The sequence below is a fragment of the Equus przewalskii genome, chromosome 8 (assembly GCF_037783145.1).
Source record: "Equus przewalskii isolate Varuska chromosome 8, EquPr2, whole genome shotgun sequence".
Classification (NCBI taxonomy): Eukaryota; Metazoa; Chordata; class Mammalia; order Perissodactyla; family Equidae; genus Equus; species Equus przewalskii.
The window spans coordinates 47,037,859-47,062,300 of record NC_091838.1 but is presented as its reverse complement, the minus strand read 5'-3'; the positions used below and the strand labels follow the sequence as shown (position 1 = coordinate 47,062,300).

Here is a 24,442-nt window from a genome sequence, read left to right as displayed (position 1 = left end):
GATATAGCCATCCTAGCGGGTATGAAGTGGTGTCCTATAGTGATTTTGATTTTGACTTCTCTAATGACTAACAATGTTGAGCATTTTTCATGTGCTTATTGGCCATGTGTATATACATATATTCTTGGAGAAATGTCTATTCACATTCTTTGCTCATTTTTAAATTGTGTTGTCTTTTTATTATTGAATTGTATGAATTCTTTATATATCCTGGATACAAGTCCCTATCAGAGATAGGATTTGCAAATATTTCTTCCCATTCTGTGGATTATCTTTTCAGTTTTTTTGATGGTATAATTTGGAGCATAAAAGATCTTAATTTTTGTGAAATCTAATATATCTACTACTTTGCTTGTGCTTTTCGTGTCATATCAAGAAACAATTGCTTAACTCAAGGTCACAAAGTTTTACACCTATGTTTTCTTTTATGAGTTTTATAGTTTTACCTCTTACATTTAGGTGTATGATGATTCTTAATTAACTTCTGTGTATTGTGTGAGGTAGGGGTCCAACTTCATTCTTTTGCATGGGGATATCCAATTATATCAGCACAATTTGTTGAAAGGCACTTTTTAAATTTTTTTTTATTGAGGTTATGATAGTTTAAACCTTGTGAAATTTCAGTTGTACATTATTATTTGTCAGTCATATTATAGGTGCACCACTTCACCTTTGTGCCCACTCCCCACTCCCCTTTCCCCTGGTAACCCCTAATCTGTTCTCTTTGTTCATGTGTTTCTTTATCTTCTACATATGAGTGGAGTCATACAGAGATTGTCTTTCTCTATCTGGCTTATTTCGCTTAACATAATAGAAAGGTATTATTTTTGACTTGTAGAATTTGGGGTACTGAAAGAGGCTGGCGGGAAAAATATTTTAGAGAAATTGAATGGTTCAAACAACCCACACATTTACCTGTTTTGCCTACATACCCTTTTATGTGGCCTTCCAAATTCTGTGGCCTCAGAGAAAATAACACCACCTTATACTACAATAATAAAAAAGGAACCATCTTAACAGATGATAGCAACAACAGAAAAACAAAACAAAGCTAAAGCTAAAAAAGAAACAAAAAAGCTAAAGCTAAAAAAGCTTTAGCTTTTAGCTTGAAGCTAAAAAAGAAAATTATTTCAATCACTTTGTCGTACGAAAGACAGGATAGTTTTTTCCATTCCATTTCATTATTCTTTACCCTCACATGTGTTTCTCAAAAGGATAAAAGGGCTTGCGTGTGTCCATGGCTCTTCTAAGTAGGGAAGCCCACTTTAGGCCTAAGTGTTAAATAACTGTGTTTACTTTCCACTCTCCGTAGCCCCTCCAATAAGGGAGTAGAACATTTATACTAATACCTTTATTGGTGAAATCAGGGTGGCCCCTTCCGTAGAAGGTGAAAAAGATGGAATGTTACTCCTAAATATTAGGGAAGCCACAGATAATCCTGATCTTATTAATATCAAACATTGTGATCTAATTAATATCAAATAAAAATTAGGGTCTTTAACAGCTAGACTAGAGTCAGTTAAGTCAGTAAAACTCAAAGCACAAGTTAGTTTGGCACCATCCAAAGTAGTTTAATTACAAGAGAGAATATATTCTATTATATGACTTGGCTTGTATTACAAAATAAATTTTTAAAATAAGGTTCCTTTTTACCAGTAGAGGTCAAATGCTGATAATTCAGAAAAAGAAATGTGTACTAAAAATCAAATCATATTGGTGAATTTCAACCATGGATCTATTTAAGTTATTAATCTTATCCTACCAAATGTAATTTCTTTGAATAGTCTGAAATCAGAAAGATCCATTTCCCAAAGCTACATCAAGGAGAGCTCACGATATTTATTCAGTACAAGTCTAATACCTCAAAATGGAGACGGCAAATACGTAATTAATTACAGTTGCCTGTCTTGTTCTGTCTTTCAGAGTCATGAATCTCTATTAGGCCACTAGTTTGTACATGCATAATGATTAACCAGGACTCAACACATTTTAGGAATAAGAAAATCTGAAGCAATTTCTTGGATCTCCCTTTCTTGTACAGTTTATCCCAAAGAGTGTCAGTGTGATTTTAAACTTTAATAACTTCAGAAGTATAAATGCTACAGAATTATTCTAAAAATAATTTGAAACTTTAATTATTTAAATTTCTTATACATTACTTTTGTTTCATGAATTTGAAATATGACTTTTTAATGTTAATTTTTTGGGATTTGGTTTCTGGATGACTCTTTCTCAGACAAGTAGATTGGTAAAGGAAGTCGTCTTATTTGGATGCTTCAGTCACTTTCCTGTGGAGTTATGTCAAAACTGTTATGCATGCATCAAAACTTCATTCTTTGGGTGATTTTAAACCTAGGAGTACAAATTCAATCACTCAGTCACTGAACAGCAGCTGATGAAAGGTTTTAAAAAGTTCAAAAATCTAGTAGAGCTATATACTTAGCACAAGACAAGTGTTAACTTTTATAAGATACAAATTGATATTAAAACATTCAAATAATTTACCTTTTAAATGTTTTCTTGTACGTTTGTTTGCATATAGTGCAACCTCTGTGTAACGTGCTCTCCACACAGCCACAGAGTCCCTCACTCCCTCTCCCCTAGAGCTAGAGTGTTGAGCCACATTCCTTGCAGAACACATCCTATTCTATGTGTAAACTGAAGATCTGGGGCAGTCTCCTTTGGGTAAGTTGGACAATACTATATGCCAAGAGCCCAAAAAGCGAGTTGAAACAAGGCTATACTGTAATACTACGTATTCGTTTCAAAAGTACCAGGTCGATGGGCCAGCCTGGTGGCATAGTGGTTGAGTTCGCATGCTCTGCTTTGGCGGCTGGCCCCGGGGACCTACATACCACTCATCAAGCTATGCTGAGGCAACATCCCACATACAAAATACAGTAAGATTGGCAGAGATGTTAGCCCAGCAACAATCTTCCTCAGCAAAAAAAACAAGGAAGATTGGCAACAGATGCTAGCTCAGAGCCAATCTTCCTCACTTAAAAAAAAAAAAATGTACCAGGTACATCAAGAGACAGGAAGCATGCACCAGAATGAGAAACATTACAAATGAAACAGTGTCCTTTATTTGCTGCATGAAGTCCATTAATATGTGCAAATCCTTCAACTAAAATCATGAAGTCATTTGTCACATCTGATAAGTCAACATATCTGTACTACTACTTTTATTATCCAGCATCTCTAGACTTTCCCATCCTTGAGCTAGCCAGGCACTGTTTTTGGCAGAAAATTAGTACCTTTATTGTAAATATTTTCAGTCTCATAACGATAGGAAGGTTATTTTTATAAATGGGAAAAATTATGCAACAAAAAAACTCTGGCATTTTTAAATATAAAAAATAAAAATAAAAATTGAGCAATGTATTTTCTGGTCTTCTTTTATGCTTTTAAAAATAATGATGAAAAACCTTAACCTTATTATTAAGATGAAAACATTAAAGAAATAAACTAGAAAAGTTTTATTCAATAGAGACAAGTGGGAGCTATATAAAATAATGTCTTACAAGAACTGGAAATACATGGATAAAGAACCAGGCATAGATTGTTAATATGGATTTAGTCCGATTATTATCAGATTCTTATTTTAAAGGGTTCAGACTTTTTTCATAATCCTCACTGAACTTTAATAAAGGGATGATTTTCAAAGTTTAGATTTTAAGAATATGCAGTAATAGAGAATCTCCCAGCTGAGTCACCTATTTCTCTGCCAGATCTAATTTCTCACCATCCCCAGAACATATTCTGTATCTTTAAGTTACCAAGTAAACACTGCCTGTCAATTATTAGATTCTAATTACCCTTCAAAACTTTCAGAACAGTACCAGGAAACAGAATGATGGAATGACTATTGAGTTAAAAGGAAATTAGATAAATACAAATAAATTACACTTATTTTATGTCCCCATCACCCTAGGAGATGACTTAATAGTCAAAGAAAAAGAATCATATTGTAGTAATGAAATCAGAGAGGGAATTCAAGCCCCAGAGGTGATTCCCCTAAGTTTATGTTAATGCACACCTTGTAGGGGACGAGACATCAACTGGAAAAGTTTCCTGAAAACTGTTCCAGCTATTTTCTCATTTACAATGTTCCAACTTTACTTGACCCATTAGTCATCATATTACTTACTTTCATAATGTATTTTGAAATCTATTACCAAAAACCCAATGGATTCAATATGGCTTGTTATACCCAAATCATAACATTTATGAAAGAAAACTTCTTTGTTAAGTGTTTCTTCCTTTGGAATTTTATTTGTAAGAGACAAAAAATTTTTTAGACAAGGAAGGCTTGCTAGGAAAACAGTCAGTGGCTACGGGTGGCTATGTATAGACACAGGAATGATGGCGTTCCCCACCCCCCACCGGCTGCCCAACCTTGGAGAAGTAAACGCAAAACACAGAACAAATCTACAATCAAGCTTGACTTGACGCATTATAGTAAGTCTAGTAAAAAAAAATCTTTTTATTATTAGGTATAGTACATTTTTTTCTTTTATTCAGTAATTCAAATTCGGATTTTTGTTACAGTGTCCAAGTAAAGGTATTCATGATGACGGCCAGTAGAGACTGAGTATTCACAGGTTTGAGAGCTAGAAAGCCTGGAAAGTTGCCCATGACAATGAGATCAACACGTTCTCATTGAAGGTGTGAAGTGTAAAGACCTCAGTGGTAGGGGACATGAGTGCTAATTAACAATGGTGTACCAAGTGGAACTGGGTATAAGCTGTCCCACCTGCTGCTGAGGCTCAGCGCCATGAACCGACACAAACCCTTGACTGGGTCAGCCAGTAGCAGTTCATGGTGCTTATCTCTGGGATTTGGGCATCATCAATAACTAGCATAATTAGTCATGCACATATTCTTATGATCAAGCATTGATTTTTTTGACTACATTGTATCCCCCAAAATCACAGCATAAAAGTTCTGATTATAGGGTAATTGTACCGGTTTTCTAAAATGAATGTACTGAACTGAACTCATCTAAATGAGCTTTTCTTCTAAGTAGTCATCATAGAAGGCTAAGTACATTCCACTGGTCCAACAATTTTGGCAGCGTTTTTGGTGCCTATGTCCTCCTTTTCTGGCTATTCTCAATGGCATATACTCATTCTTGGTTGGAGACAGTGGATCCAATTTTTGGCAACAGTCAAATGTTTTTTGAGATAAGGAAGCAAGGATTCCAGAGTGAGGGAAAATTAAAAACACGGAGAAGCCAATTTACAGAGCCTCCCACTGCCAACGATGAGACAATTTGAGCATTATTAAAAATAATGAGTTCAAAACAATATCAAACAACAACTAACTGACCACCATTCGAATATGCTAGAAAACAACTCATCTTTTTCCAGCTTTACTGAGGTATAACTGACAAACGAAATTGTAAGATATTTAAAGTGGACACTGTGATGATACATGCATACATTGTGAAAAAATTGCTCCCACCTAGAAAACCAACTCATTTTTCAAAATAGGTAAATAAAGAGAAAGAATTAAGTTATCCTACCATTCTTAGATGACCAGTATTACTGAGTAAACAGGCAGGAGATGAGGGAATATTTTTCTTTATAGAAGTATTCTAGCTAATATATGAAACAGGAATACTAGAATTAAAATATTACTGTTTTCAACCTCCAATGAATTTAGGCATTGAGCATCAACAGCTGTTAACATCACAAAAAGGGACCTTCAGAAATTCTGTGCCTCCTGATGGAACAATACAAAACCTTAACAGTCTTGCTAAAAACAAAACAAAACCAAAAAACAAACCTGAATAGATTAAGCCAACTACCAATTCATATGTAGGAAATATAGAGAACAGGGGCACAGACAAAATCCAAACTGTGGTAAACTCTATGGGGTAAACGATCTGGTTTCTTCAATAAATTACAAGAGATGAAAAAAGATAAGGAGGGGAAACCTATTGATTAAAAGAAACTTGAAAGACATATCAACCAAAAGTGATGCATAGACCTTATCTGGCTCCCAGGTCCAAAAAAAAACCATGCATACAAACACCCACACTTCCACACATGTTATGATATTCATTGAGATCACTGGAAATTTGAACACTGGGTATTTGGTGATATTGAAGAATTTTTAGGTTTAGGTTTGATAATAGTATTGTAGTTATGTTTTTAAATGTTATCTTTTAGAGATACATATTGAAATATTACAGATGATATAATATAATGCATGGGATTTGCTTCAACATAATACAGGAGGTGAGGAAGTAGGACAGGGGCATATAAGAAACAATATTGCCATAAGCTGACAATTGTTTAAGCAGGAGGTTCCATATAATATTCAGTCTACTTTTGTATATATTTAAAATTTTCCAGTTTTGTCTTCCCAATATCTACCAGATCTTTTACTTCTGTCACCATTCCCTGATCCAACTTACCATTACCTCTTACCAGTACAACGGCAATATTCTCCCAATTGGTCCCTTGCATCTACTCTATCCCCTCTTATTTATTCTCCATCATGCAACTAGAATCATCTTTTCAAAATGCAAATATAACCATATCAGCGCACACACACACTTCCCCCACTCCTCCACCACATACATGTCCTGTGTAAAGGTCCTCAATGGTTCCCTATCACTCTTAAGGCAAAAATCCTAAAATCCTTTATTATGGCCAGCAAGGCCTGGCCTATGCCTCTCTCTACAGCCTCAGCTCATACCACTGTTCCTTCATTCTTCCCTGTTTTCACTTCCTTCAATGTGCCATGATCCTTCTCCCTACAGCGTCTTTTGCACACATTCTCCCAGAAACCTACCCTCCCGTCCAAGGTTAACTCCTTTTCATCCTGTGCAATTCAGCTCAAGTGTCAGTTACTCAGAGAAGCTTCCCTAACTCTCTACTCCTTTATGAATCCACAGAAATTCATGACACTTATATTAACTTACATTACATATTACTTTGTGTGACTATTTGGTAATCAAATTCTGTCTTTTTCACTAGACTGTGTACATTTCTTCAGAGAAGCAACCATCTATCTTTTGCTCAACACCGTATTTCCAGTGCTTAGAACAACACTTGTAAAGTGGTAATTGCTCATAAATACTTGTTGTGAAAATAAATGAAAAGTTCCATTGGGAATTATAGCCATCATTTTAGAACTTGAAGGCATCTTAGAATACTCTTATGTTATAGAAGAAAACATGGAAGCTTAATGAAGTACAATGATCTTACTTAGGATCGCTTACTTGGTGACACCCAAGCCTGGATCGTCCACATGACATAAGATTACAGAGAGTCTTGAGGGCTGCGGAGAGCTCTGTCTTGACAAACTGAGGGAGGTGAGTGGTCAAGATTATATGAGTTTGGTAGGGGAGGCTAATTTAGCAACGGCATAAGGGACAGGATTATTGAGTAAAGGAGAATCTGAAATGAGGCTGCCAGTAGGCAGGCTGAGGAAGTAATCAAGGCATACTAAACCAGGGAGGTAGTATACATAATGGAGAACCATTTCAAAGGAAAAACTGAAAGGACCTGGAATAAAAAGAAGGATGAATCGAAGGTGATAGTAAAATTGTGAGGACATGATTGGAATAATGTTGCTATCACTAACACATGTAAAAAAATGGGGTGAATAAGGAGAGGGGAGAAAAATGGTTTAATTTAATGTGAGTGTGTTGAATTTTACATAACTAAACATATCTAATAGGCAGAAGGAGAAATGGCCCTGGAGTTGGATAAGTCAAAACTAGAGCTAGACATTTGGGAGTTGTTAGCAGAAAAGAGACAGCTGAGGTTACTGTTTGTACAGAGATATGAACAGAAGGCTCAAGACTGTGTCCTTGGGAAGGCAAAGGGCTAGAAAGTCAGGGAAAGGAGAGCTGTATGCAAGCACAAAGGTGGGAAGTTAGAGTTAGGAGAAGCCAGATAATCTTCTTTGTCTCTTCTACCTCAGCCTACTCTATGTTCACAGAAAGACACCGCCCAATTGCCTTCATTTTCTTCTGTAGAGGAAACAATTCTGACAGAATTAGACCACGTGAAGAAATAAAGAATCTAAATAACTGCCAGAACACTGACTTCCCTGCAGCAGACTTTCTGCTGGCCTCTTACCGTCTCGCCACGCCCGCAAACCAGCTTCTCTAACTCTTTGGGTCCTTGTACTTAGGCAAGTGTAGTCCCCTGGAGGCACCACCATCAGCCAGACCTTCAAAGAAGGTTTAAAGTCCCTTCATTCTACAGTGCTAGAAAGTAATGAGTATGGCTTACTGATTCGACAATGACAAATTTGGTATTAAAATCAGGTTGTTACCTGAATAAAAAAGTTTATTAAAAAATAAATTAGTTGGGGCCGGCCTGGTGGTATAGTGGCGAAGTTCGTGTACTCTGCTTCTGCAGCCTGGGGTTTGGAGGTTCACACCCCAGGTCCGGACCTATGCACCGGCCAACAAGCCACACTATGGTGGCATGCCACATAAAATAGAGGAAGACTGGCACAGATGTTAGCTCAGTGACAATCTTCCTAAGCAAAAAGAGGAAGATGGGCAACAGATTTTAGCTCAGGGCCAATCTTCCTCAAACACACACAAAAAGCTAGTTAAAAATCATCCATTTCTCATTTCTTCCAAAAATATGTTATAATTGAAAAAATAAGGTTGAAATAATGAAAGCCTTTCCCGCATTTTAAAATTCTTGGTCCATTCCCTATTTGACATCCTGACATCAACTTTACTGATTCATGTTGATAAATCATGGAGAAAATAAACTATGATAATGTAATGCTGACACTGCAAATTGGAACCCATAAAACTCAGGAAATGTAAAAATCAAGGTTCTTACAGTTTTATAACCTAGTTTACATTTCTTAAATGTAGAAGATAGCCTGGTAGGATGGCTATAAAACTGAATTAAGACAGAGACAGGACTCTATGATTAGGGTATGGGACTTGGCCTTATTTCTGAGAAGAAAAGAGGCAAAGGTTAACTAGTGGGGCAACATTGTGATAAATAAATTCATTATAATTAGCTTCTTAAGATGCTTTCATTCACTTTGAATCTTCTTGCATTTAAAAACTGTATAACTTATTCCTCATTTTCCACTCCAGAGAATGTCAGGAGGTATTTGGGTCATTTTTTTCAGGTATCTTAATTCTCCTGAACCAATCACCTTCAAGATATGCCTGAATTAATCCCCACTGAGTAATGAATTCAGTAATAGAGCATAATAGCAGAGTTCACCAAGAAAAGTAAAAACTTTAAAAAATACACATATCTGGCAGTAAACAACTTAAAATTTCTACATTATATTCATATAAATAAATATATTTGAATGGTGTGTTATTGTATCTGAGGTGTATTTGTGTGTGTGTGTGTGTGTGTGTGTGTGTGTGTGTGAGGAAGATTGGTCCTGAGCTTACATCTGTTGCCAATCTTCTTCTTTTTGCTTGAGGAAGATTGTCCTTGAACTACATCGGTGCCAATCTTCTTCTATTTTGTACTCGGGATGCTGCCACAGTGTGGCTTGAGGAGCTATGTGTAGGTCTGTGCCCACGATCTGAACCTGAGAACCCCGGGCCGCCAAAGCATAGTATGCGAACTCAACCACTACAACACCAGGCTGGCCTCATATCTGTTTTTTAAAGTAATGCTTTATTTAGGTATATATTTTCATTCAAATCAAGATGCTTGTGGAAATGGGATATTCTAGGATACTGAGGGTTTTTTTTTTCTTGTGAGGAAGATTGGCCCTGAGCTAATATCTATTGCCAAACTTTTTCTTTTTGGCTTGAGGAAGATTGTCACTGAGCTAATATCTGTGCCAATCCTCTATTTTGTATGTGGGATGCCGCCAGAGCCTGGCTTGATGAGTGGTGTGTAGGTCCGCTCCTAGGATCTGAAGCTGTGAACCCTGGGCCACTGAAGCAGAGCGTGTGAATGTAACCACTATGCCACCAGGCCAGCCCAGGAATTTTTTTTTTAAAGCAATTTTATTTTTTAAAGATTTTATTCCTTTCCTTTTCTCCCCCCAAAACCTCCCGGTACATAGCTGTACATTCTCCGTTGTGGGTCCTTGTAGCCGTGGCATGTGGGACGCTATCCCAGCATGGCCCGATGAGCAGCGCCATGTCCACGTCCAAGACCTGAACCAACGAAACACCAGGCCACCTGCAGCAGAGCGCGCGAACCCAACCACTCAGCCACGGAGCCAACCCCCAGCCCAGGAATTTTTAAAAGTAAAAAGAATTAAAATCATTGCAACCTATAAGACAGTAAGTTAATTTATAAAATATAAGAAGAAAACAGTATTCAAAATAGGATTACAGCAATTAAAAGTCAAATAAATTTTTAAAATGAAAACCAAAATCAGAGATGAAAGCCATCCAAAGGTAGAATGAAATCAGAAAAACTGAAAACTACATACGTAAATTAATGAACAGGTTAAACAAGGAGAAACTAAAGAAATGATTTTATTAACAGAAAAAAAATATCAGTGGCTTTGTGTTTCAACCAGAGACACAAAGTATACTAAAAGAAATGTGAAATTGCAGTTATAACTTTGTTTGATATAACCACATTACTTAAATTATATGAGGATTGTGTTATGCTAATTAATTTATAATAAAACATAAATGATGTGGGAATGTTCTCTCAATTTGGCATATTTTTTTCTTTGTTGTCATTTAAATGTCATTTCATGGCTACAATGACAGTGTTCAAAAATACATCTGCAAAGGAACAATGAAAAAATACCAGGGAGCTCAAACGTTTTTGCAAATGACCCTGAGTTAATTAGAAAAATCTGCACCCTTCCCAGTTCTTCTTCTCACGTGTCAATTCTCATTAAATTTAAAAAAAAAATTCTCATTTCAAAGTTAAGAAATCCTATGGTTAACAAAACTTTTAAACTGGGATCAAGTGGGCACATTCCTACATCTCTGTATGATGTCATACCAACCAGTTCACAGCTGAATTTGAATTTGCAAGAAGTATGAATGATTTTTCAATCTACGAAGTATCTGATCTAATGCTAATTTTTTCTCTATAGGCTGACTGTGCTGGGAACAGGTGGCCCTGCTTTCAATTATGGAGGGCTAGCATGCCAGTGTGAGGCCTGGATTAGTTCATCTTCTCACGGGGAATTTTCCTCGGTTGGGAATGGATTTATTATGGCTTCACACATGGAATAGAGCTCATGTCAGCTGAGGGCAGTGACACATCATATGATTCAAATTAACCTGCTGTGGACTGTTCCACAGGGCTTAGATTGTGTATTAAAATGACGACATTTTAAAAACAGCTTGAAAGAAACCAGGATTGCTGAATTGCAATGGTTCCAATTTGTTCCAACTAATCTATCACCTGCTGGAGATATTATTCTAGTGGGTTTCTGGTAGCTGCTGTTTTCCAGGTTTCTCCAAGCCACTGACCTTGCTAATGGGTACAATTCTTGCCTCTGAAGGAAGGGGGTGGAAGTTGAGAGAACTTTGAAGGCGTTTTTGATGTAGAAGTTGGGACCTACCATTTGCTCTAAGGTACTATTAAGTGAACAGATGAAACAAGGGAACACTCAAGAACTTTGAATTATTTTTCCAAAAACAAATGCTAAAGAGCAGAATTTGTATCACCTTGTTTAGGTAAAATAATTCCTGAAAAATAATTCTGAAAGGCTGAATTCAAAAGCTATTAAGTTTGCACTTTTATGAAGAAAATTTAAGATTAGGTAATTATAATCAGTATTTCCTCTACTCTTCATGGTCGCAACTTTTATTGTTACCGCAGTCTTAATTCAAGAGCAAAAAAGTAATCAATGAAAATATACTATTTTAGAGATGTAGCATAAAACATTCTTTGGGAATGATACTTAGATAAGATGTGCATATAGTTTAAATTAATGGTAGCAAAAGATTCTTAATACTGCATGGAAGTTAGAAGCATTATTTGCAATACTAAAAAAGTCTCTTTATTTTTCAAAGGAAAGGAATAGTATTGGGGAATACTATAAAGCTGAAGTTTGTGCCCCCAAAATACCTGCAGTTTGGCTCTCACTAACTGTAGCTACTGGTGTTAAGAAAATCATATATATATATTTTCATGTATGAGCCATATAAAACCTTGGTAGAAAAAGTTTAGTCCCCAGACCAATAGCATCCACTTCACCTTGGAGCTTGTTAGAAATGTAGACTTCCACCCCTACTTTCTAGAACTATTAAATCACGTTTGCATTTTAACAAGCTCCCCAGAGAAGCTTCACATACACACTCAAGTTTGAGAAGCACTGCTGTAAAATACTACTTCAATTCATTTATTTAAAAGTTTGAATCTCTAGGTAGATTTATCACTATTATTTAATGAACATAAAATTAGAAATGGCATATATGTAATTTCCAATTTAAAAAAGTATAAGAAACACAAAGGTACAACTATTTAAAAAATCACATTTCTACTATATAGTCATATTAAATGCTAGAATTATAAACACCTAATTTTTCTTTCATTCCTTGACATTTCTCTTAAATTCAACTTATTTGGTTGCCATGAAAATATGGTACACAACTTATCAATGATTTGCAGATCCCATCCCTTTTAAAAACAAATCAATCAAATATAAACTAAAAGAGAACTTTCTAGCCAGAGTAAGTGAAAGACTTCCAAAACACAAAAGAAATGTGAAACTAGAAAAGAGAAATAAGAGGTAAACCCAAGTTTCCCTGTCACATCTCCATGAACGAACCATGTGTTCTTAACCTATTTCATCCATTCTAACATGTTCAGTCTTTACATGTGAACAACTCTGAAGTCAGGAAGTATCCTACAACTGATGTAAGAAGATGCACTGTCTCATAGTTTAAATAGCAGCTATTTTTTCTTTTTTCTGAGTGGTACATAAATGTTTTTTCCTACAATAGATGGTGGCTTGGATTCAGTGAAATATGGTACTTCACATCACTAACCAAGTAATGGGACTCTTACTCCACTCAATCCATCCATTATCTCATTCCAAAGGCTTCTTCCAACATTAATGACTCCCTTAGCCTTCATCATCAGCTTCTCGCTTTCCTTTGAGTCTTTACAACTATGTCTGGATAATTATTATGATTAGAAATAGTTCATACTTCTATACCTTTTAAATCCCAGCATTGGAGAAACATGCTTAAGAAGATCTGGGCCCCCGTAAAAGGGCCAGTGTAGGTGGCTTCAGACTCCGTGTACTCCAGCCTTGACGATGACCACCTTCTCCATGTGTAGTCGTGGATCATAAGCACATTGGCATGCCACGGCACACAAACTTAACCAGGTCCACATACGAATATTTTTCACTCATCAAAATTCATGCCTTGCAAAGTATTGTTAGAGATCTTAAGACAGTGTAACATCATTGTTTTAAATTTTTAATGAAGAAACTAGCATTCCTTTTATGAGTAATATATTCTAAAGTACTATAAGTATAAAATAACAAAAGAAAAAGTGAAATGTAGTAATTTCTGTTAAATAAATAGCTAAGATCTCACTGAGGTGAGGAAAGAATAATAAAGAGGAGAGGACGAGGAAGATGAGATGAAGGAAAATAAACAGAGCAGGAAAAAGAAAGCGGAGGAAGAAGATAAGGAGAGGAGAGGAAAAACCTTGTGTGATGCTAAAATTAGTGTAGTACAAAAGTGACCTAGGTCTTTGGAGTCATAAAGACCTAGGTTTGAATGGTTCCTCTGCCACTACGACCTTGGGTAATTTACCTCACTTTTCTAAGTCTTAGCTTCCTCATTCATAAAATAGGGATAATTATAGTGCCCACTCCTTGGATCTATATGAGTACGTAAAGCACTTAGTACCTGGGACACAATTAGCATTCAATACATTTTGATATCTGTATTTATCTATCAAACCGAGTGTTGGTGTATCTCAAACACTTTGCTAAGCATTTGAAATAAGTGTATTTATCTATCTAATCAAATCTATCTACAGATACTATCTATTGGATGTATATCATGTATCACCTATCCATCCATTCATCCCATCCATCCACCCACCCACCCATTCATTTTATTCTCTTCACTTATAGGTAAGGAGACTGATGTACAGGAGATTAGATCAACTGCCTAAGATCACACAGTCAATTAGCAGAAAAGGTAAAAATAAAATCTTGGGTCTTTGGCTTACAGTCAATTATCTTTAAGTGATAACTACTTTTTGTAAGACTAAAGGTAATTTTAATGCATATTAATATTTTCCTTTTGATCTCTGGAGTGGGCAGCCTGAGAAGAGTACACTTCTGGAAAAAAATGAACTGTTCGTTTTCGGCAGGGAATGTCAAGATTACTAACAGACTCTATGTACGTGTTAATATACTCACATGAAAAAAAATGTATGCACATTTGAATTATCACTCTCTTACCTGGTCCATTAAGAAAGTCTTTAATTTGTAGCATTACAAGGGAAGGTGGAATACCACTTTTGCTGTCTATTTCTCCAGGCACCGTCTGCAGCCAAACTGTGCAGTAATCAAGGGCTTCAGGCAGAGTCTTCCCAGGATCTGAAGTGACAAAATTGAAATTAAAAATGTCAATTACATCACAACATCTCATTTTGGTGTAAGATAAAAAAGAGGAAAAATTATCATATGTGACCTTCATTGATTCATTTGTTTGTACACATACAGTACACAAGCACTTGTGTGGAGAAAGAGAAGCTCTCTCTGTACAAGGTGGAACGATGAAACCATGTTTTCCAGAACCAGGCCAAAAAGGAAAAGACATTTCAAATCTTGTAACATCTTTGAGTGAAGGTAAAGCTTCCGTACTCTGAACCGCTGACTGTTAACAGTTGAATAGTTGGATTTTTTTTTAATGGGGTGTTGGAAACAAATTAAAGAAAAAAAGGGCAACCTTTTCAGCTTTAGAAAAGGCATATACATGTTCAAAGATGCAGTGGATTAGTAGTACTTATGGGCTATTTGATCTGTTTCAGAGTTTTACTGACATTACAATCACTTTTTACCACTAGGCTTTGGAATTGAACTTCAGTAGCTTTCCCATAACCTTTAATGATAAAAATTGGTCAATCTTTTAACAGTCTCAATCATGACTAAAACTTGACTTTTTTCTGTTTTGACTTTTTATATTAAATACTGTGTAGTTTTTTACTTTTTTCTGGTTAATACTGTATATTTTTTTAAAAGTATTTTTTAGCTATTGGTGATGGCAAATGGAATTTGCTTTTTAATGCTTAGAAACCCATAGTTTTTATTGAAATAGCTCTTTAAATAAAAATGATCGCTGTATCTTGGCATACAACATAGAAGGTTTTTTTAAAACTTCTAAATATTTATAGTTTTCTTTAGTTTCAAAATTGTTTTTCTCTCTGTGTTTTAATGGCCTCTGAATGTCAATTTTATAGGGATGTTCTTGCCATGGAGTCCATCTACTCTATTTTCAGTTGATTTGAAACGTGTTATTAAAGTGTTATTTATTTTAGGTTTTACTGATTGGATTACTTTCAAGAATAGCATTTACATGTAGTGTATTATATTCAACATATGGTTATACAGTATTACTGTCATATGTGAACCGGGCATATAAATTTTGCCTTGGAATTTGTATTTCTTGACCTTATCATGTGATCTTTATGAAATTTGGCACATATGAACCCTTATGTGATTTCAAAGAAAATATTGAAAGCAATTGATCGTGACGTTAGATCTATGTGGTAAAGATCAAACACTAGGCTAGTGCATTCTTTTCTTTTTATATGATCAGTGAATTTAAAGCAGTGAGAATATGCATAGTAGATCCATTACATTGTAACGCTACACTATTCTTTCACATATAATAGTCAAGTCTGGTGAAAGGATGGCTAAAGTCTGTTTGGTAGGATCTATAATCAGCTTGTAGGAGCTACATAACCAGACAGCCAGGACCTGACTGGTTATTTCTAGGGTCTCACCTATTTAGCCATCATCGAGAAGCTGTTATTATTAAGTAAAGGTACCGTGCCAGACCTATAAAAGGGACATAATTCTTCATTTTGAGGAGACTACATACAATCTAGAGAGAGAACAGTGATCTAACAGAGAAAACAGATATAAGTGATGTAAATAAGTAATGAACAGAAATGAATTAAATTGATATAGAAATATTAATGTGTAAAAAACTGGCAAGTATAACTTAGGATAAGTAAAACAAGTTATAGGAATCACATATTCAAACTTTTATGACAGAAAGTGGATATCATTAATATATAAAGAGTTCATATAATCAATATAGATACTAATAGAAAAATGGGTAGAGGGTAGAATGAGCAATTATTAAATGAAGAAAATTAATAAAAAAGAAGTAATTAATAAATGAAGAAAAACAAATGGCATATAAACATTTAAAATATAAACACTGAGACACTAAATCTTAGCAATAATCAAAGAGAAAAACCTTTTACAATAAGAATTTTTCACCTATCAGGCTGAGACTAAAAGATTGATAATGCCTGTGTAACACACACACACACATTGTAGAATTGTTTATCAGAGCAAAAAGTAGAAAACAACCTAGATGTCTATCAACAGATTAAAAGAACCAAGACAATTTATATGTATTGACATAATAAGATAGGCATCTTATATTGTTAACAGTAAAAAACAAAGCAGGTTAAGCATCTTTTCATTTATTGGCCATTTAGAACTCTTCCACAAAATATTTCTTTACTCATTTTTAATGTCTTTTAACCAGATTCTGATGCTTTTTGCATGCATACTTTTTTATAGATGTGGTAAAAAATCTATTAACTTTTATTTTATGGATTTATCCCTAGCTGACTATATATTTTCCTATAGTTTCTTGAAGCATTTTTAAGATTGTGTTTTCACCATAAGCTGTTTAATCTTTCTGGGGAATATTGTTTTATGAAAAATAAGAAAAATCTGCTCAGCCTATTAGTCAAGCATATACAAATTAAAACAAGAAATACAATATTTCATTCATCAGATTAGCATAAATCAGAAATATTGATAATATTTTGTATGGGGAAGGAAGAGGAGAGACAGATCCTCCCATGTATGGTGGATAAAAGTGGAAATACAGTATTTTTGCATGGGTAGGACAGAGGGTTGAAAATGAGTATCTACCAAAATTCTAAATATCCATGACCTTATAATCAGAAAGGCCATATGTAGGACTCTATCTTTAAGGAATACTTAAGAATACATAGATAAATGCCCAAAGAAGTTGACTGCAGCATCATTTGAAATATTAAAAATCTGGGAAAAATAAAACTAAATATCCATCTATAGAGAAATGGTAACATAAATTATAACTATACTAGAATACTACGCTACTGATAAAAGGGACTGAATTTGATATACTGATATCGAACTTCAAAATATCTTGTTAAGTGAATAAAACAAAGAAATAGGACATTAGGATTAATAAATTCAAACATAAAACAAATCTATCTGCAAACATACATACATATACACATTTTTTTTTTTAAGTAATAGCGGATGACCATCTTTAGAATGATCCTAAGCACAAACTGACATATGGATCTATAATATATTCAGACCTGAAGAAAAAATAGGACTACACACCAAGCATTTACAAAAATTAAAATAAAGGGAGAGAAAAAAAGCACTTCAAAGGATATTTGATTTCTTACCTTCATCAAAGTATAGACTAGGGGAGCAGAAAATTCTGATAATGTGAATGAGAGTTTTCCAAGTAGGGGAGATAGGTTTTGTGCAGCTTGCCTCCTTTTTGGTAGAAGTTAGAGGGCCTGGCCATCTGGCCCCCCACCTAGGAGTCTGCACTGGGGCAATTACAGGGGAATATGACATAACAGAGATAAAATAGACAGGCAATAGTAAGAAGCTGAAGAGGAATTAGGAATTAAAGAAAATGTAAAAGTCTAGGAAATCTATCCAAGGAAGTCAAAATTTCAATGACTATTTCCCAAGAAAATATTACTAGTGTAACGATATTATTGGTTTAATATTACTACACAATTGGTTTAAAATGTTCAGCTATATTTATAAGGCTGACAGAACAAAATAACTGAAATCAGGAATATCCAGGAAAATACAGATTGTATGGTTGATGAATATCAAATGTATGACACACTAGTGGCTACGCCCCCAGTTTTAGCTAAAATTTCTTTGGATACGCCTGTAGTCACTGTGGTTAGATGAAGCAGCAGTAGTAGCAAAAAGGTTATGTCAGAATCCCAGAAAAATAGCTCAGGTGTGCAAGTTACTATTCAGTCCCTTATGCTCCAATAGTTAGAAGATGAGGGGCATGACCTCTAGACTTTCTGTACTGTCTTCAATTTAACTCCTCCTTACTTCCATCATCAGGTCTAGAAAATAGAATTCATATTACACATTCCTCAGGGTCAATACAGCTGGGAAAGCACCAGAAAAACTAAAACTAAAGGAGCCTGTAAATATAATATAAATGAATTGACAAATAGGGATGACTGTTTCATACTGGAAGCTCCTTCAGACTTTGCTAGCTTTCTTCTCCATACTTATCAAACACCTACTTGAGTAGAGGAAGTTCCCAAAAAGAATAAGCTCCCACTCATGTTGATAAGCACATTTATGCTCTTGTCTCTAAGCCTAAAAAACAGGAGAAAGTTTTGTCTTGTTAGGAGTAACAGCGTGGGAAATGGGTCAGAACAAATGACAAACTGCTCATAGCCATGAATCTTTTTCAAAGTCAGTTAGAATTCACTTCATTAAGACACTGGTACTGACAAAGTTATAATATTTGTTTTTCTTCAAGGTTGACCTGGCCTCCAAAAGAAAATACTTCATTATATCACATCACAAGGAATATCCAAAGACAAGATTCAGAAAGTCTCAAGTCTGTTCCCAGATGGATCAAGGTATTATTGGCTTTCATAGAGACTTGATTCAGACTGTATTCTTTGTGCCTGTAGATTACTTTGTTCTTCTTCAAAAAACTTTCATTTCACTTAACTGCTTGGGAGATCTTCCTTTGAATCTGATAAAAGTGGTCTTTGTATTGCTGCTCATTATTATTATTTTTTAACTCTTAGCAAATATCCACAGAGTTAAGTATGTCTTTGCTTAACATTTGAATTATATAAAATATAACATGATTCACTGTGGCCAACTCAAAATGTAACTTTGAAAATGAACTCGTTTACTTGTTTTGCAATCCTCTACTGAAGAAATTTATTTTCCAAGCTCATATGGAACAGCTGAATGCTACATATTTTGTAAGCTTTCTTACTATTCTGCTTTGTTCTACTATGTGACAGGGTATTTCTTTTTTTTTAAAACTAAGTTGAATTTTTACTAAGGTCCCAATGAGAAGACATTTTCCCACAGATTTCACTGATAACTTTCTCATTTTACGATTGATATAACACTGAATATATAACGAAGTCCAGTTACTTTTATGTCAGGTACTTCTAAGTGCTTCCCATCTTAGAACCAAAATATTTTCATTTCTTTTGCCAAATGAATAAAGAACTTTGAATTCTAAAAAGCCTAGTCCATAAGAATCTGTTTATTTGAAAGCTAAATATCTATTATAAAGTGGATGAGAGGAAGACCGTAAACACACCACTTTCTTCCTCACTCTTCCCTCTCTTCTCTAACAGTTACTTTTATCAAGCACAAGTTTACAAAGGAGTTGATAATTTGTGCCTTTTTCTGCTTTCTCTTGGCCACTTTTGTGCTCAAGAATACTTCTACACGTGGATTGGTTAAGGAAGGTCAGAAAGAAGAGTTAGCCCAAAAGTTATTTTCCCTGGCAGTTCTAGGCAAAGCTTTTGCTTTGGAAGATGCAAGTTAACTAAAGTCACAGTGTTTTTGACCCTTTGATTCAATTTTCTCATAATACCCTTGTCTTTTACATTTCTGTGGAAAATGAGTGCTTACTTAAATATGGAGCAACGCCAAGGAAACAAAATTTTCCCATGATGGAGAGTTCTTGTAAACTTGGGTTACTGGAAAAAATCTTATTAATTGAAATTTGGGGGATGAGCCCTGAAAAATAAACTTTTGATTAACTAGATTTTGGTGCACCTCATTTTAACCATGTATTCTTCAGTGAGCAAATAGTTTGTCATCTTGTGAAACAGTTTGTCACTGACCCAGGATTTACCAAACACACCTTTACTTTCATGGTGCTTTCTCACATTTCGTTATATAGGAGAGTTTATACCAGTTTATAACACAGGAGAAAATGCAGGGTAACGAAAAGAACACAGACTTTGGAGGTAGACAGATCTGGGTATAAGAAATGATTCCTTTTACTGGGGAAATTTAATTTTAACCTCACTGAGTCCCAGTTTCTTTATTTCCAAAATGTGGATAATAAACTAAATTGTGGGGCTGTTGAGCATATTATATCAGATAATATGTGTAATATGGTTTGTATGGGACATGTAATGGTATGAGTTCAATAGGCAGTTAGTATTTGTTTCTTAAACACAAACTCTGAACAAAATAGGAGTATGTGTATGTGGTATGTCTTTCAAGAGTCTACTCTTCCTAGTTTTCTGGTTTTGTTTTTTAATTAAAAAAAATCTTTTTTATTGCCAATCTAAAATAAGAGGAATATAATATAAAAGGTAAAAAATAAGAACCTTTGCTTATTAATGAAAATTATACCCAATTTTGATTTTAAAAACTAGTAAGTTTATTTATATTTAATTTTTAAAATAGTAATTATTGAGGCTTGAAATAGTAGTCAACAAATTTTACTTCCCTATTAAATACTTCTGGCTGGGGAGAAATTATAGACCAGATAACTTACCTGCACTTCGATTCTGATAATTATCAAAATTATATTTTTACCTTCTTTCCCGTCCCTTAGAAATATTTGGCCTACATACGAATCAAGGAAGTAAGTAATCTGCAAGCCAAAGCAGGCTCCTTTCCATTTTTTAAACTAGAAGTTAGAGGAGAGACTCCTTTTACAAAGGTGTTTGGGTATATCAACCTTTATATAAAGAAGAGACTGAAATGACACTTTAAAATAGTCTACAAGAAAACATGGTGAGTTTATCAGGATTTCAATTTCACACAGCTTTCTCTTTTAAGGAAGATCAAGCCAAGTTCACAGCTAGCCAGAGGAGAGAGGGAGAAACTACTTAAAGAGGAATCAGGGCAGCAGGTGAGGGCTTAGATACTCCCTACTCTCCCTTCCTCTCTCACTTCACTGACAAGATGTTCCTAGATGGTCCTTCAGCTTCATCCTTCTATGCCCAGCCAAGAATACAAAAAGGTATTTCTTAATAAAGCCTGAATAAAATTTAAAGAAAAGCATTTTGAGAGGATTTATTGTACTTAGGTCTATTTGCCTCTATCTATGAAACTGCTATTGTTAAAGCTCCCAAGGGGCTTCTTTGGGAAGCCATGGTTGTGATTGGTTTCGTCTATGCTCAATGGCTGGAAGTGTAACTCCTGCAATGAGAGGTCGATATCAGGACAGTCACCTTCTGATCTCCAGATACGTAAAAGGCAAAGCTACAGGCCTACTGGGTTTCTTATATTTTTCTATATTTCTTTTACGATCCTTAGTTTAAACGGCTTTTTCTTTTTCTTTTTTTTTTTCAGTGTAGCCATGGAAGCAAATGTAGTTCCATGAGGCCCCTACAATGTCTGAAAATTACATCATGAAGGAGCCCAGATCCATAAAATACAGTAACAATTCATTGTCAGGACAGCAAAATCAACCAAGAAACCAATTCTAAGTTGCCCTGGATGCAAGGTAAATACCACCATCTCCTTATTGATATTCAGGCATTTGGCTAACTCCATAAGCATTTTTTCCCATGCTATGTACCCTTCACCTCATAAGATGGGATGGGAAGGGGAAGAGGAGATTTTCTGGTCTGAAGTCCCAAGCCTGGAGCCTATAGAAAGAGGAAGAGGAAAGGATTAACGTGGCTGCTGGGATGTGTGATCATCAGTGTTGGCTGGCTCTTACTTTTAGAAGCAAGTCTTCTATATCTTGCTACAAGGAAGTGCATTCTTTCTACTTAATGAGGCTAACCAGCAGATAATATGTGAAATATTATTTCAATGAATTCTTTTACATTTATCTTCTATGCTGTTCTATGGTGTTCTTGATCTCTTTCCTATTTGGTTGTTTTCATGTTAAATTCTAATGTAGGTTTCAGATATTTTACAGGACACCATTTGACTAAGATTCAGTACAAGTAAACACAGGATGCTGTCCAATAAAAAAAAAAATGTAGTTATATATATCTAAGGAAAATTTACTTAATCCCAATTGTAAGCCTCTTCTCTGCTCTGAGCAAAGTCTGGGTTCTGTAACATTGAAAGCCAACTCAGTGGCTTTAGATGATTCCTCCCATTTTTCATTCATTTTAAATAAATGCTGATGATTAAAATGTGTCAAAAGGGCCAGGGCACTAATCTCTTCCTCACGTCCAAAAAGGAAGATCAATTAACCTCTCCCTTCTGCTACTAATAACTACAGAAGTCCCAACTTACAGTTGAATAATATTTCATAGTTCCAAGGCATTTCATAATGTTACCTCATTTGGAGCTCAGATTAAACCATTAAACTACAAAGACCAGATATTATTAAACCCATTTTAGAGATAAGGAAACTAAAGCACCAAAAAATTTAGTTATTCACATTAAAAGTCTTGACATTATAGCCAAAACTAAAACTCAAAATTTCTGACTTCCATTCCAATACCCTTCCCCACACGTTAATTCCCCCTTCTGGCTGGGCCACTTCTTATTTGACCTTCTCACCACAACTCTCCCTGAGCAATGCACTAGAGTGCCTCTCATTTAAGACCTACTTACTTGCTGATTCCTGTCAAAGTAATAATTTCATTTTACATTATTGGCCAGCAAGAAATGTTCCCAGCAGCTAAATTTTCAGATAAATGTTCAAGTTGTGATCATTATGACATTAAAGTCACAGGTTAATTCTAAGCCTTTCCAGGGACATTAGCAAAACCTTTAATTCTAAAGAGAAATGTAATTCAATCCTTCTCTTAAAGTCACAATAACTAAATGAAATCAAGATATGATTTATGAGGTGTAAGAAGCCAGTTTATGATTTTCCAACTGTTGGTTTACTCAAATGTCTTTGGCACATTTTCTGTAGACCTATTCATGAAAGGGTAAAGAAGCCAATTTCTGTAACTGAAACTTTTCAAACTACACAATAGCTATAATTGCATTGAAATGATGTGAATTTTTTTACATGACAAGCTGATTACAACCGTTACTTTAAAATTGGCTTAAAGAGATTAATGATGATAAAAAGCAACAACAACAATATTAACATTCACTGAGCCCTGCGCTACACAGTTAGCTAAGAGCTTCATATACATCATTTAATTCTCACAGCAACCCCAGGAGACTGCTACCCATATTATCCTCATATGATAGATAAGGAATTGAAGCTTAGAGAGATTAAATAAGTTGCCCAAGGTCACACAGCTGTAAGTAGCAGACCTGGGATTAGAACTCAGGACTGACTGACTCCAAATCTTGAGTTCTTATTGAACTCTAGTCCATGTTTGCCTCTTAATTGGACCTTAAGTCATATCTGTAACATTTACAAAACATTAAAATCGAGAAAGTGTCCCAAACTAGAGATATTATCTCATGGATGTTTCTGTCCTATATAGATGTGTATTATTAACTGCTTTTTTAGTACGATAAGTTCTAATCAACTTTAATTTCTATATTTTTGTCTAGCTGATGCTCAAGAAATTACAATAAGGTAAAGAAGTTGCAAGAGGCAGAAGCAATTGTTTGAAATCGGTTTATTAGTTCCTAGCACACAGTAATGAGTAATAAGATACTGGACTAACTGTGTACTGAGGAAATACGGGGGTTAGTTAAATTCCCTCAGAATCGTTCAACTCCATCACAATTGACCAGATGGTACAGTCATTTCTTCAAAAACAAACAAAAAGCCCCAAACAAACAAGAAGAAAAACGACTTTTTGAGACTGCCTTGGGCTGCATAGTCAGGATATGAGGCAATTTCAAATCTGGACTCCATTACCTTAAACAAAACAAATACCAATTTTTAAATATTTATAAACACAACTAATACGACTATGTTAAAAACAACTACATACATCTTTATTTAAATGAGAATTGCCAATAATACAGCTGCTACATATAAAGGTGCTGGCAGAAGATCTCATTCCTGTTAGAGGTTGCTCCAGGTGAGAAAGGCATAGAAAAGCCCATTGCCACATTATTTTAGTATTTTAAGAAGAAACCTGTTAACTCACAGACGTATTATCTACCTGGACTAGATGGAAAATAATTTATATGTTATTAATATTAATAGTCACAAAAAATTCAAGTTGATAATTTAGTCTTTAAATAATCTGCCATTTTTTAAATTAAAGAGAGTAAAACAAAGCACTATAGATACACTTACAAGTATAGCTGGCATAATTTAAGATCACTAAATTATACAGATTGGAAA

General features: G+C 35.0%; 1 protein-coding gene across 18 annotated transcripts in view; it reads right to left on the bottom strand.

Moving 5' to 3' along the window:
* The window catches only part of VPS13B (vacuolar protein sorting 13 homolog B), a 777,317-nt gene that overhangs the window by 173,242 nt on the left and 579,633 nt on the right, over positions 1-24,442 (bottom strand). For 11 of the 18 annotated variants that reach the window (XR_011543459.1, XM_070631834.1, XM_070631835.1 and 8 more), the window contains one exon: positions 14,377-14,514. Coding sequence is in view for 14 of the 18 variants with exons in the window: in XM_070631834.1 (XP_070487935.1) it covers positions 14,377-14,514 (138 nt within the window). In the remaining 4 variants the exon portion in view is untranslated. Of the gene's footprint in view, positions 1-14,376; positions 14,515-23,747; positions 24,008-24,442 lie in introns of those variants that run through there. The other 7 variants (XR_011543461.1, XM_070631844.1, XM_070631841.1 and 4 more) reach the window with 2 other exon arrangements.